Source organism: Piliocolobus tephrosceles, chromosome 10, assembly GCF_002776525.5.
Source record: "Piliocolobus tephrosceles isolate RC106 chromosome 10, ASM277652v3, whole genome shotgun sequence".
Taxonomy (NCBI): Eukaryota; Metazoa; Chordata; class Mammalia; order Primates; family Cercopithecidae; genus Piliocolobus; species Piliocolobus tephrosceles.
Genome location: NC_045443.1, coordinates 64,598,168 through 64,612,834, shown reverse-complemented (window position 1 = coordinate 64,612,834; position 14,667 = coordinate 64,598,168). Strand labels below are relative to the sequence as shown.

General features: G+C 42.7%; 1 protein-coding gene and 1 pseudogene across 1 annotated transcript in view; one reads left to right on the top strand and one right to left on the bottom strand.

The window, feature by feature from the left end:
* The window catches only part of CAND1 (cullin associated and neddylation dissociated 1), a 48,153-nt gene extending 43,093 nt beyond the window's left edge, over positions 1 to 5,060 (bottom strand). The window contains exon 1 of the mRNA XM_023225080.1: positions 4,568 to 5,060. Within this exon, the coding sequence (XP_023080848.1) occupies positions 4,568 to 4,635 (68 nt within the window). The 5' untranslated portion in view covers positions 4,636 to 5,060. The remainder of the gene's footprint in view (positions 1 to 4,567) is intronic.
* On the top strand, positions 4,634 to 11,409 carry LOC113224902 (annotated as a pseudogene).
* Positions 11,410 to 14,667: the final 3,258 nt, after the last annotated feature.

Here is a 14,667-nt window from a genome sequence, read left to right as displayed (position 1 = left end):
GCTGGGTAGTTAAGAGTTCATGCTTTGGGGGTAAAGAGATCCTATAAATCCCAGACCTACTATCTAACTGACCTTAAACAAGTACTTCATCTCTCCAAATCTCAGTTTCTTCAACTGTAAATGAGATTGTTGTTACCCTCTTTTACTAAAGTTGTAAGGATAAATAAAAATCAAGCTCACAGTAAGCATTTATATTAACTATTATACATAGAAAGACAGTATTTTCTTGAGCTCTGAGTCCTTGGAATATTTTAAATCAACTGGTGGTTGAAGCATATGAAAATAAAAGAACTGGCTAGGCACAGTGACTCAAGGCTGTAATCCCAGCACTTTGGGAGGCCAAGGTGGGCAGACTGCCGGAACTGAGACCAGCCTGGGAAACATGGTGACACCTGTCTCTATAAAAAAAGAATTAGCCAAGTGTGGTGGTGGACACCTGTAGTCCCAGCTACTCTGGGGGCTGAGGTGGGAAGACTGCTTGAACCCAGGAGGTAGAGGCTGTAGTGAGCTGAGATGGTGCCACTCACTGAACTCCAGTGTGGGCGACAGAGCAAGACCCTATCTCTAAAAAAAAAAAAAGAAAAAGAAAAGAAAACCTAGTTACCTCAATCCACCGAATATTTAATATTAATATTCACAAATGGAGTGTCACATGGTTCATCCACATTAAAGCTTTCGCTCTGGTATCTACTGAATCCCCTATCTATTGTTAAATTGTAAGGTTTACTCTTTATTCCTTTATGGAACATGCATCCCTAGAGGTCCTTAAAATAACTATATACACTGTTATAAAAGTCTCAGTACACTCCAGAAGTGTTTTTTTTTTAGGGAGGAAGTGATGAGAAGCACTGTTCTAAGGTACTGTCCCAAGGAATGTTTCTTCATTTTTCTTCTGAAGGTTTTATTTGAATCAGCATTCATCAATAACTTTTCACTAAACCGAACCTAGTATGTAACAGGCAATATCCTAGTAATTAAGACACACAAATGCCTCCTCCTTTTTTTATAAAAGAGCGCCTAGTCTTTTTTCTTTTTTTTTAAGGGTTAAAAAAAAAAAACCCTGCATGGGCGGGCACGGTGGCTCTTGCCTGTAATCCCAGCACTTTGGGAGGCCGAGGCAGGCGGATCACGAGGTCAGAAGATCAAGACCATCTTGGCCAACACGGTGAAACCCCATCTCCACTAAAATACAAAAAATTAGCCAGTCGTGGTGGTGCGTGCCTGTAAATCCCAGCTACTTGGGAGGCTGAGGTAGGGGAGTCGCTTGAACCTGGGAGGTGGAGGTTGGAGTGAGCTGAGATGGTGCCACTGCATTCCAGCCTAGCGACAAAGACTCCGTCTCAAAAAAAAAAAAACAAAAATAACAACAACAAAAAAACCCTGCATATGACATCAGAGTTCCTAGTATCAGCATTTCTCATCCTAATGCTTCCCCATTTCTCCTAAGTCTTAATATCCCATTTTTAAATAATGCACAATACTAAAACACAAAACAAATATTATACAATTTTTCAATAAATTGAGCCTATTAAGTCCTACAAAAAGATTCTTTTAAAACGCTGACATTTCCAAAGTTTTAAGCCTGCATTCATTCCTGTACCTTCTCTGTATTAATGAACTATGTAATTATCTACATAGACCTGAAATTTTATACCTATAAGCAACCTTTTGTAATTAGTCATGTCCATGCCTCTCAGAAGTGAAAATGTAATCTCAAATTAAGTAGCTTGCATAAGATCCTACAGTCCATAACAAAGAATCACACATGATTAGAACCCACATCTTGTGACGAGGTCAAATTCTCTTTGGATTCTACCATGAGGAGAATAAAATTTGCTCTTCATGTTGGAGCATTGTTTTCTTCTCTTGTCCTTAGTACAGGCAGAGTGCTTTGCAAATGTTGGTCATTTCATAATGTTAATTAACCTTGCCCTCAAGATCCTTCTAGTGCTAGGTATTTTAAAATATGTAGCCACAATTCTTGGTATTTAAGCCAAAATAAACTTCTAATGAGAACAAAGCATCATTTTTAAAAAAAGAACAAATTAAAATAAATGCCTATACTAAAAATATGCAGGAAAAATTTCAAAATTCTTGACTCCAAACTCTAATTATTAAATGTCTGTTTAAACTGAATATATAAAGTGCTTTAGTTCCAAAGACCTATTAACGAGATGACTACAGCACATTATAAAAATGTTTTTCAGAAGACAGTTAATAAAAATATCTTAATTATGTCAAATTACTGGAAATCACATACTGGTCCTAAACATATCCTGCCTAGCATTCACCAACAATTAGGGATATACCAATATTACACTAATACTCCAGGCAATGTTTTGATTCAGTACAACCAAAATTCATAATCTCTATCAAATTCAGCAGTGACTGTCATTTAGTATCAGAGCATTATTCTTTCATTTAACTTTATTAAAAAAAAATCCTAGATATGTATATGTTATCTTTCTTTCACAGGAAATTAAAGAAAGCAAGCTTTAGGCTGGGCGTGGTGGCTCACGCCTGTAATCCTAGCACTTTGGGAGGCCGAGGCGGGTGGATCACAAGGTCAGGAGATCAAGACCATTCTGGTTAACCCCATCTCTGCTAAAAATACAAAAAATTAGCCCGGTGTGGTGGCGGACGCCTGTAGTCCCAGCTACTCGGGAGGCTGAGGCAGAAGAATGGCATGAACCCGGGAGGCGGAGCTTGTAGTGAGCGGAGATCATGCCACTGCACTCCAGCCTGGGCAACAGAGCCAGACTCCGTCTCAAAAATAATCACATGTACGGTATCACCACATAATTTATTTAGCCTTTCTAAACTTACACCCATACAGAAGTGTGACTAGCTGAACAAAGTTGTATTATTACAAAGTGCTATCTTCAGACTGAAATTGACCACAATCAGAATAAAATGTATTACCTTTACAGGATGAGCCAAACTGACAGCAATGGGGAGGAAATCACACGACACACCTTATCCATTACTTGAATTGGAAGCAAGCAAAGCCCCAAAAATCAAAAGGCATTCCAATCCGTTAAACAACACAAAACTTTTATTTCCCCCAAGATTCTTAATTTTGGCGCTAGAACTACACAAATCTAAAATACACAAAACAAACATGTCACCTCAAAAAAGTTACAATACTAAAATTTTTACCATTAGCAAACTGATTTTTAAGCTTTAAATACAACACTTAAAAGCTGCCTAAGTAGAAATATTTTTTTAAGTAATATATGGTTTTGTGGTCATTGACTATTTTAATAAGCCAGTACATCAATTTAATCAGGAACACAATTACTACTTTTTCACGGCTCTCTCCTTTCACAAACCCTAAACATTCTTCCTAGTCCACACGGTTTGGACACATTTTCAGGTGTTAGCACATATTGTTCATATGAAACAAGCTCTTTAGTCACAATTTTAGTTGATGACTATTTGTTCTTTCCTTTAAAATGCACTCAAATTACAACCACTAAAGCATTAAAGAACAAAACAGGTATAAGGAAATAAGCAAGGTTTTTTTTTTTTTGTTTTTCTTCGTTTTTTTTTTTAAGATTGAGAACTTATTTGTGAAGAGATGGGAGGCGGGAAAGAATGCAACAATCACCGTAGCGTGCAAGGAAAAAAAAACAAAAAAAACAAAGATAACCTGTAAAAATATAACAAATCTTGACTACGCATATTACAACAATTTGGAACCAACAGTACAGATCTCCTGAACAGAACTGCTGTAATAAAGCTTCATATTCACCAGCTCCGTATTAAACATCTCTTCCTTTTGAAGAAGATCCATCTGCTATGATCAAGATCCAGCAATCCATCCCTTTGGCAGTGATTTTCGATATGAGGACATGAGACTGAAACCCCGAGTACCTAAGCGGGTTCTACCTGACAAGGGGAACTGACAGTGATGCTGGCGGGAAAACCCTACGAGCGAAGTTTCCTCCATCCTGGCTCCCCTCCCCCTTCTTCCCACCTTCACGAAAGGAAATAATCCAAAAAAAGAAGTATATATCAGCCAAGAGCGGAAAAGTTCATCATTCCACCTGAATGCAGCAAGGCCCACGCGCACCTGTGGGCAGAGAGGAGGCTGCCAGGTCCCCGAGTGGGCAGCAGCTTGGGCCCCAGCGAGCAGGGCGGCCTAGCGACGCAGGATGGCAAGAGAGTAGGCCCGGCGCCCGGTCTCCCGGTCTCCCGGCCTAGAGCAACTCCCTTCTCCACAATGGTGGGTGGTTTCGCCCCTTCGCGCTACCTGAGACGCGAAAATCGCCTCCCAGTGGGGCAGGGAAGGATGTGGGGGCACTTGGAGACGCAAACGGGGCCTAGAGACTGCGGCGGACAACTGCCTAGAAGAAAGAATGGGGGGATGGGGTTGCAAAAGGGGAGAGGAAAGGGGCTCGGGAGGGATCGGGAGGCCAGCGGACCGGTGGGCTGGAGACCTCGGGGCAGCGAAGCTACCGAAGCTACCGGCTACGGCCGAAGGGGTGGGGCAAGGCCTGCGTGACGGCCAGGGCCGCGGCAGCGAGAACCCCGAGGTGGGGTGAGGGTCGGATCTCGGCCTCACCTAAAGTCCTTGTCGCTGGATGTCATTTTTTCCAGCAAATTGGAAATGTGGTAGGAGGCGCTCGCCATGTTGACGGCCTCGATCCCGCTGGCGCTGCTGGAGCTGCTGCCCGCTGCCGCCGCCGCCGCCACTGGAGCTCCTCCTCTCGCTCGCGGCGGCTCCCGCTTCCAGGGTCGCAGCGCGACGCCGACGCTGACTAGGGAGGCGCCTCGACGGGCTGCCCCCTCCCCGGCGAGGCGTGGGCCTGTCCCGGGGTAAGCCGAGGCTACAGGGCCAGCCTAACGACGGCGCTGTTCGCTGGAGAACGAGCTCATGGGCGGCGGGGCGTACAGCAGGGCCTCTACGGGAAGCCAGACACTTCCACTCAGGGCCGTCTCACTCCCACTCGCTCCGCACTCGCTCCCTAGGGCAAAAGGCCAAAGCCAGCCTCCTTCGCTCCGGGGGCGGGGTCGGCAGACGCGGGACGCTGCGGAAAACTAAGGTCAGAGTTCACGGAGGCCTCCCCGCGCACGCTATGAAGACGAGAGTTAAAAGACAATTCGGTTGGCTGAAGCCTATGTCAGTTTTCGCGTGACCCGCCTTTTAGAGGCATGACAATGACCAAAAAAAAAAAAAAGGGGGGGGCTGTTCTCGCGAGACTTTAAAGCGACGGTTAAAGGACAGATGAGTGGAGCAGGTGGGCCTTAATATGAAAATAATTTGATTATTTAATGATATTAAGAGAAAAAGATTACGAGCTTTGAGAAAGAGAAAGCCTAGGAGTAACGACAATTAAGAAGTTAGCTTGCGGAACCAACATAAGAATTATAACAGGGAGCTTTCGTTTGGGATCAGACGCGTGGCCTGCATTGTCCTAACCACCATGGGGTAATGTTGCCACGTGAAAACCACAAATCCCAGAATTCAGTCGGGTGATACACTGGCTCAGAATGTGATTGGCTGTGGGAACTTGTAGCTTACTCATTGGCTCCCGTGGAAGGACTGAATGGTGGGATATGTAGTCTGAGAGGGGGAACCGTGCTGGATAAAAACCTTTGAATCGCCGCGCACGCCGTTTCTGCCGCGGATTCTTATTTTCTCCAATACAGGGTTTTTCTGTTATGCGGTATTTGCAGAGCAAGCTGCTGCAGTTTGGCCAGGCGCATTGCGGGTCAGTTGGTGTTCTTGCCAGAGGCCTAGCAGCGACTTCCTAGCGCTACTCCTTGTACCTCCCACGGCAGCTGAGCCTCCCCGTTTCTCTGGCCGGACAACACTCCTTCCGTGCATCGTAAAGCCACCTCTCTGACGCCAGCAGGACCTTAGTAAGACTAATGGGTATGCGACAGATGACTGTAGTCAGGCCCTACTGTTTTCAAAATAGCTAAAAGACTATCTCTGTAGTTAGCTTTTGTAGCCTTGGTGGACCTGCAGCTGTGTATTGTTCCGTCAGACATACAAATCCGTGGAGTTGAGTTACGAAGTATTTACTATCCAAGTTTTTCATCTGCTTAATATTTATGATTTTAAACACAAGTTTTGCCAGGTAGGGGTCAACATCCCTGAAAGTGTTAGGGGTGGAGCCAGCTGACAGGCCTTTCTAAAAGAACCTGAAGAGATGAAAAATCAATCTCACTTGATACTCCTGTTAAAAACAACAACAAACCTTGAAATAGCTCTCTACTAGCACATACCTCAAATCTGATCAAATCAACCTGACCTTTACCATTGTTTTCTATATTCATCAACTATTACTGAGTACTTCAGAGTCAGGCAATAGCAGTTAATGAAACAGATGAAACTTGATTTAGCCTCATACTATGTGTCTAAATTTCACACATACCTCTGATCTGCTCTCATGTATCCTTTTACTTTAATGTATGTAATATAAAGGCCGGGTGTGGTGGCTCATGCCTGTAAACCCACCACTTTGGGAGGCCGAGGCGGGCAGATCAGGAGGTCAGGAGTTCGAGACCAACCTGACCAATATGGTGAAACCCCATCTCTACTAAAAATACAAAAATTAGCTGGGCATGGTGGCGCACCTCGGGAGGCTGAGGCAGAAAAATTGCTTGAACCCAGGAGGTGGAGGTTGCAGTGAGCCGAGATCGTGCCACTGCATTCCAGCCTGGGCAACAGAGTGAGACGTCGTCTTTAAAATAGTAATAATAATAATAATAATAATAAATATATATGTAATAAATTTTTTCTCCCCAGTAATGCCATATTCTTTATTTTACCCATCTGCCATGATTAATATATCTTTCATCAAGTGATGAAGCACTATCCTTAGTGCTTCAGCCACAATTAATTGCCTTTTGTTCTGAATAGCCTTTCCACCATATTTAATGTAAAACACACACACATACACGCACAAAGAAGCAGGTCTTTTTTTCGTATGTGTTGACCTCAAGGCCTCAGTCATTTGGTATTATCAATAATACTTTCTTTTAGCCTGTGTCCACTCAGAAAGCAAATCATGTTTTGTCTTTTTCTGTGTGTAAATTCTTTCACTTTTGAATTTCCAGCTGAACTATAATATTTGAAGTCAGATTCCTTAAATATAAATCATGTTTACAGCCACTTTCTTGGTGTCATAGGCAATTCATTTTCATCTTTCTCAGCTTCAGTTTCTTCATGGGTAAATGATGATCAGGATATTACCTCAGGGTTGTTTTAAGAGTTAAATAACTCCTAACCTCAGATGATCCACCCACCTCGGCTTCCCAAAGTGCTGGGATTACAGGCATGAGCCACCACGCCCGGCCCAGCCAAATATGGTGAAACTCTGTCTCTACTAAAAATACAAAAATTAGTTGGGCGTGGTGGCAGGCACCTATAATCCCAGCTACTTGGGGGGCTAAGGCAAGGAGCGTCTCTTGAACCCGGGAGGCCGAGGTTGCAGTAAGCCAAGATTGTGCCATTGCACTTCAGCCTGGGCAGCAAGAGCGAAACTCCATCTCAAAAAAAAAAAAAAAGAGTTAAATAAAATATCCTATATAAGGTGCCTAGCACATTTCCTAGACCGTAATAATAATATTTATAACTAATATTTCTTACATACTTAACGAAGTTCCGGAAAAGCATAAACATTAGCTATTGTCATATTATTTTAATCTTTTATTTGCCCCTATTCCCAAGTCATTCTACACAACCACTTGAGAGTTGTCCAAAACATTGTTTTTATAGTACTACTTACTTACTGAAAACATTCAGTGACTGACTATTACAGAATAAAGTCCAAATGTTTTGGTAGTTGGTGGCCTTCATTTGTCCCTAAGCTTTTCTTTCTGACCTTTCTGTCACTGTTCTAATGTAGAAATTGCTTCTACTAAAGTTTTGAGTCCTTCAAAGACAGAAAGTCTTGTATATAATAATAATTGTTATAATTATGAGCATTCTAAAAATGTATTTAGTTTTTTGAGACAGAGTCTTGCTCTGTAGCCCAGGCTGGAGTGCAATGGCGCAATCTCGGCTTACTGCAATCTCTGCTTCCTGGGTTCAAGCGATTCTCCCTGCCACAGCCTCGAGAGTAGCTGGATTTTCAGGCATGCACCAGCACGCCCGGCTAATTTTTTGTATTTTTGGTAGAGACAGGGTTTCGCTATGTTGTCCAGGCTGGTCATGAACTCCTGACCTCAGTGATCCACCCACCTCAGCCTCCCAAAGTTCTGGGATTATAGGTGTGAGCCACTGCACCGGCCTTTATGAGCATTTTTTTTTTCTTCCTTGAGAGGGAGTCTCACTCTGTTGCCCAGGCTGGAGTTCAGTGGCACAGTCTCCACTCACTGCAACCTCTGCCTCCCATCTTCAAGCAATTCTCATACCTCAGCCTCCCAAGTAGCTGGGATTACAGGTGCCTGCCACCACGCCTGGCTAATATTTTTATTTCTAATAGAGATGGCAGGGTTTCACCATGTTGGCCAGGCTGGTCTTGAACTCCTGACTTCAGGTGATCTGCCCACCTCGGCCTCCCAAAGTGCTGGGATTACAGGAGTGAGCCACCATGCCCTGCCGAGCACTTATTTATGAGTCAGGCATTGTATTAACTCAATCCTCAGAACAGCCCTATGACATTGGTGTTTTTCACATTTTAAGTATGAGAGGCACAAAAAGGGTAAGTAACTGGATAAAGGTCACTCCTACTAGAGACTAGGAATGTGAAATAAAAGCAAATGGAATTAAAACCCTCTCAATTTTCACTAAAGCAATTCTGATATGGCATGGAATAAAGAAAACATCAAAATTCTTAGGGGAAAAAAAGACCCTCCAGGGCTGTATATGGCTTTCCATTCTTCCGCCCTACTATTACAAGGAAGCTCAGCTGTGGGATTTCCCAAGTTGTGAACCCTAGAGCACTAGTTCCATAAAATAGTAGAAGCAAATACTCTTTAGGTCTTGGGTTATGTGTTGGCTGGGGAAGGGGAAGGGGGGTGTTGTTGTTGAGGAGGGTTGTGGTTAAGAGAAAAAGTGCAGGAAACAGTTTTCTTAATAGTACCACGTCTCCGAACTTTTTTTTTTTTTTTTTTTTTTTTTTTTTTTGAGACATAGTCTTACTCTGTCACCCAGGCTGGAGTGTGCAGTGGTGCAATCTCAGCTCACTACAACCTTCACCTCCCGGGTTTAAGTGATTTCTCTGTCTCAGCCTCCTATGTAGTTGGGATTACAGGTGCGCCCCTTCACCTGGCTAATTTTTGTATTTTTAGTAGAAAAGGGTTTCACCATGTTGGCCAGGCCAATCTCAAACTTCTGACCTCAAGTGATCCACCCGCCTCGGCCTCCCAAAGTGCTGGGATTACAGCCATAGCGCCTGACCCACAGAACATTTAATATGGCAGCATATAAGAGGAATATGTAGTGTGCAGCTGCTTGACACATTTGAGCATAGAACTTAAAGTTGTACCTGTATAATCTCAAGAAATGAGAATACCATGACCATGAAACATAATTGGAAAACCACTGTTCTGTAGGTAGTTTTTTCTGAACCTAATGCTGAATGGATGGATGATGGGGAGGAGAGTCTTGCCAGAAAATAAGTTTGATGTTCATTTTTAAAACAGCCTTCTGCCAAGTACATGTGGCCTGTGCTCAATTTCTACATTTGTTGTAAATGAGTTAAAGGTAATAATAGAGCTATATTTATTTAACTAGTTGGTAATTTCTGAAATAAAATTCTGAGTTGAATGTCAAAGTCGATGCGTTTCCGCGGCATGCCTTGTTGGGCTGGGGCGGACGCGGCTAGGCAGCTGATCCGAGCGCCCAGGGGGCCACCTGGGCCGGGAGGGAGGCACAGTCTTGCTTATGGCCCCTCGCGACGCGCCGGCCTTTGGCAGCGCCCGGGTTCTGCCAGTCAAGAGTTGGAACGCAGCATCTTCGCTTCCTTGAATCCTTCCTTCTGCAGAAGGGAGCTCAGTAGAACTTTGTTGTTTTGCCTTTTACTCTGGGCTGAAAGAAGCAGATGATAAGGAGAAAATAGTGAATGTCAAAGGAAATGTAATTCCTCCCATGCTGGTTGTCTCAACTGTGATTGTTGTGCTTTGGAAATGTATCAACACCCAAGAAGGCTCTCTCTTGTGGATGTATCACTTAAAACACCCAGAAGTTGTTGACAGCGGCGGTCGGAAGGGCCGGTGGTTTCCAAGCTGTTCCAACAATGGGACCCACAATCCTCAAGCAGAGGAAGAAGAAGACATAGACGAAGAAAAAGAGAAAGAACAAAGAAAAGAAGATGACAAAAAAAGAGCTTCAGCTATGGGACTGGTTTAATCCATACAATCGCCCAGAGATGCTGACCGTGACCAGTTGGAATGCGCCGGTTGTGTGGGAAGGCACTTAGAACCATCCTAGAAAATTCTTATGCAAACAGAAAATTACTGTGGGTTTGACGGTTTTTGCTGTCGGAAGATATGTAGAGTATTACTTGAAGCAGTTCATAACATCTGCTGATGGGTACTTTATGGTCAGCCACAAAGTCATATTTTACATCATGGCCGATAATATCTCCAGGATGCCGTTGATAGAGCTGGGTCCTCTGTTTCTTCAGAGTGTTTGAGACCAAGCCTGAGAAGAGGTAGCAAGTCATCAACATGATGGGCATGAAGACCATCAGGGAGCACATGTTGGCCCACATCCAACAGGAAGTTGACTTTCTCTTCTGCATGGATGTGGACCAGGTGTTCGAAGACAATTTTGGGGTGGAGTCCCTGGGCCAGTCGGTGGCTCAGCTACAGGCCTGGTGGTAGAGGAAACATCCTGAGGAGAATACTTATGAGAGACGGAAGGAGTCGGTGGCATACATTCCATTCGGCCAGGGGGATTTTTATTACCATGCAGCCATTTTTGGTGGAACACCCATTCAAGTTCTCAGCATCACCCAGGAGTGCTTTAAGGGAATCCTCCAGGACAAATGACATTGAAGCAGAGTGGCATGATGAAAGCCACCTAAACAAGTATTTTTTCCTCAACATACCCTCTAAGATCTTATCCCCAGAATGCTGCTGGTATTATCACATAGGCCATCATGCAGATATTAAAATTGTCAAGCTATCTTGGCAGCAAAAAGAGTATACATTGTTTAGAAATGATGACTGACTTCAAATTGTGCCAACAGTTTTTTGAATTTGAGAGAATTATTATTCTGGCTACATCCTCAGAAAACAACTTTAAGAAAATATTAATGAAACACCAACATCGCAATCACATACTATTTCTCCTTGTAACTTTGAGCCTTGTAATATGAGAGAATGAATGTATGGTAATCAGATGTAAATTCCCAGTGATTTCTTATGTATTCTGAATTTGGGGGAAATACTATCAGCTGAACCAGAAAGAACTTGTCATAGGCAAAGACAAAGCCAGGAACAGGCCAGGCGCGGTGGCTCATGCCTGTAATCCCAGTACTTTGGGAGGCCAAGGCGGGTGGATCACCTGAGGTCAGGAGTTCGAGATCAGCTTGGCCAACATGGGGAAACCCCATCTCTACTTAAAAATACAAAAAATTAGCCGGGCATGGTGGCACCCACCTGTAATCCCAGCTACTCAGGAGGCTGAGGCAGGAGAATCACTTAAACCTGGGAGGCAGTGGTTGCAGTAAGCCAGATTGCACCATTGCACTCCAGCCTGGGCAACAAAAGCGAAATTCCATCTAAAACAAAAAACCCAGAAACACTCTACATGTGTCAGATAACATCCTGGAGAAAATAGGGTGATAAGGAAAGTGTTGGCAGCGAGATATGGTTGTAGGGGGTTATACCCTTGATTTCAATGTTTTCCTGTTTCTGATGGATCTAAAGAATATAGAGTTGATTTGCAGCAGGAGAACTTTCAGTAAGGACACCGTTTGCCTTGGCAATCCTCAAAAGACTTCAAGAACAGATTGTTTCAGGCCATCTGTAGTCCATTCTTTTCTCATCAGGATGTCATTTGGTTTCTGTGTGAAAGTTTGGTGGAGATTCCCAGTAGATATTATCATGGTGCATGGTCAGAGTCCCAGGGAACCTGAATGAACCAAGGTGCTCAGTGTGAAGTGAAAACAAAGCCTCAACATGACTGCCATGAAATAGCAAAGAGAGAGTGCAAGAGAGGGGCTGATCACTGTGGGGTCAGTGCCACCTTACAGGAATATATGCCATGAGGTTGGTGCTTAAATACATCATGGATCCAGGCACTAGATGGGAGGCAGTGTGGGTGATTTCCAGCCTGGTAGACCCCATGACTGACAAACAGCAGGGACTTGAATGGAAGATGCTTCTTGTTTTGCCCAAGTTGTATTCAGTCCACCAGACTGTGCAACTTGTGTCTTCAGATCCTTGGTGAGCAGATATGGATGCTGTCAGAGAAGGCAAATGCCTGCAGTGGATTGAAGAGGTTTTCAAGGACTTCCATTTCCAGAATGTGGGCTTCATCAGAGGGCAATGGATCATCAGCTAGTCCCACCACTTAGCTAGTCTGGACCTCAGGGTTCCTGTGCCCCTCATACCCCAACTTGGAGGGCTGACATCAAAGAGTAACCTCTCATTTTCCATCTGCACTATGGAAGTGTAACAACTGGACATGTAACTGGCAAAAGGGTTTGGCCATTTGTTTATAGAAAGGAGTCAAAATAATAATGAGAGGTGACAGAAAGAGAGCAAGACTTTACTACTCATGTTAGCAAGGGGAAGAATGGGTGAATTTTTTTAAAATTTCCACTCTTTCCTTTGTGGAGGGAATATAGAGGTTTTTAGGAAGAGAGGGGTTTGGAATGTAGGAGAGGAAGAGGGTGTGAGGTAGCACGGTTTGTTTTAATGGCTTTATTGTGAATTGTTGTTTTATTTGGTGAAGGCCCTGGTGTCATTTTGGGCTTAATTGGGTTACATATTAATTGCAGTCAATTTTGTGGTCAATTTTTTTTTCTTGGAGATGGGGTCTCACTCTGTCTCCCAGGCTGGAGTGCAGTGGTGTGATCTTGGCTCAATGCAGCCTCGACCTCCCAGGCTCAGGTGATCCTCTCCTACCTCAGCCTCCCTAGTAGCTGGGACCACAGGCATGCACCACCAGCACAGCTAACTTTTTGTATTTTTTTTGGTAGAGACGGGGTTTCACCATGTTGCCCAGACTGGTCTCAAATTCCTGGCTCAGGCAATCCTCCCACCACGGCCTCACAAAGTGCTGGGATTACAGGTGTGAGCCTTTGCATCTGGCCTGTAGTCAGTTTTTAGCTGGGAGTGAGTTTTGACCTTGACTGGGGAGAGGATTTTAAGGTGTCTGGTTTGTGTTAGGATTTGGCCTTTGACATTTTAATGGAAATATATGACTAGATATGTGAGTATGGCATGTACTTAACAAGGATGTAAGTAAATAAATATGCATAAGCATGGGAGTATAGTATGGGAAAGAAGGGGAGTGGCGCTTTACAGTACATTTTGAGGCTGTATTTTAAGGCAAAAGGAAGCAGATATATAGTTTGTCTAAAGTTATATTTTGAGATTGGGAGAAGGGAGGAAAGAACACTTTGAGGTTGTAAAACACATTTGTGGTTTATTTTCAAGTTATATTTTGAGACTGGGGAGAAAGTTGGAAAGGAAAAAAAGTTTTAAAATGTAGTTTGAAGTTAAGCTGTTTGGTTGTAATTTTTATTGTCAAATTGTATTGTATTTGTATGGACAATGGGTGCTATCATTGTTTTGGCTATTTTTTGTTGTTGTTGAGAAGGGGCATAATTTGAGGGTATTAAAATGGAATTGATTTATTTGGATTTGGAAATATTTATGAATATTTGGGCCTATAGACAATATTGATTGGAGTGTTATAGTTTGAGGTTTAGAAAGTTTTGGGGAAAGTCTGTCTTGTAGTTTTACATAGAGGGTGTAACAGTAGTAAGTTTTATAACACAGGGATATGTCTACCCCGTTGGCCAGGCCAATGTTATAAGTAGTTTTTGTCACTAAGATGGTCCTGACCTGAATTAGAATGTCCCCTATTGATTTAGTGACAATGTAGGGTCGCACATAGATTTAATTTTTTGGTGTATATTTTGTAGGGCTATTTGAGGCATTTTTGAATTTTTAATTATGTAGGGTTTTTATTGTTAATTGTAATTGGACGTGATGACAGATTGGCTAATATACATATTTAATAGACTATAAATAGGGATATGAATATTTATGAAGGTGGCTTTAAATCTTGTTTAGTTTTTGAAGGTGGATTAGTTCAGTTAGTTGTTTTATTTAGAAGGTAGTATTGAACATGGGCTAGGCCTTTTTATGTGATGAAGGCAGAAAAAAGTTTAATAAGAGGCATTTTTATGGAAATAGAAAAGCAAAGATTAATGTTGGAAACTGTTTAGATGTTAAAGTACTTTTAGTTATAGAGGAGGAAGGCAGTAGCAATTTGACTTTTTCTTTGTCCGTGTTTTAAGGAATGAGCTTTAGTTTGTAAGGCCTCAGGAAAGAGGTAGTAGTAATTTTTATTTTATTTTAGTAATTACTATTACTAAAAATAGTAATTTTATTGAGTTTAAGTTAGAAAAATAAAAAAGAAATTGGAAGTATTAGTTTGGAAATTTGTAATCTAGAAAGATTTAGGATTTAGTTAAAATTATAGAAAATAATAAAAACTCAGAAACAGTGGATAAGACTAGAATT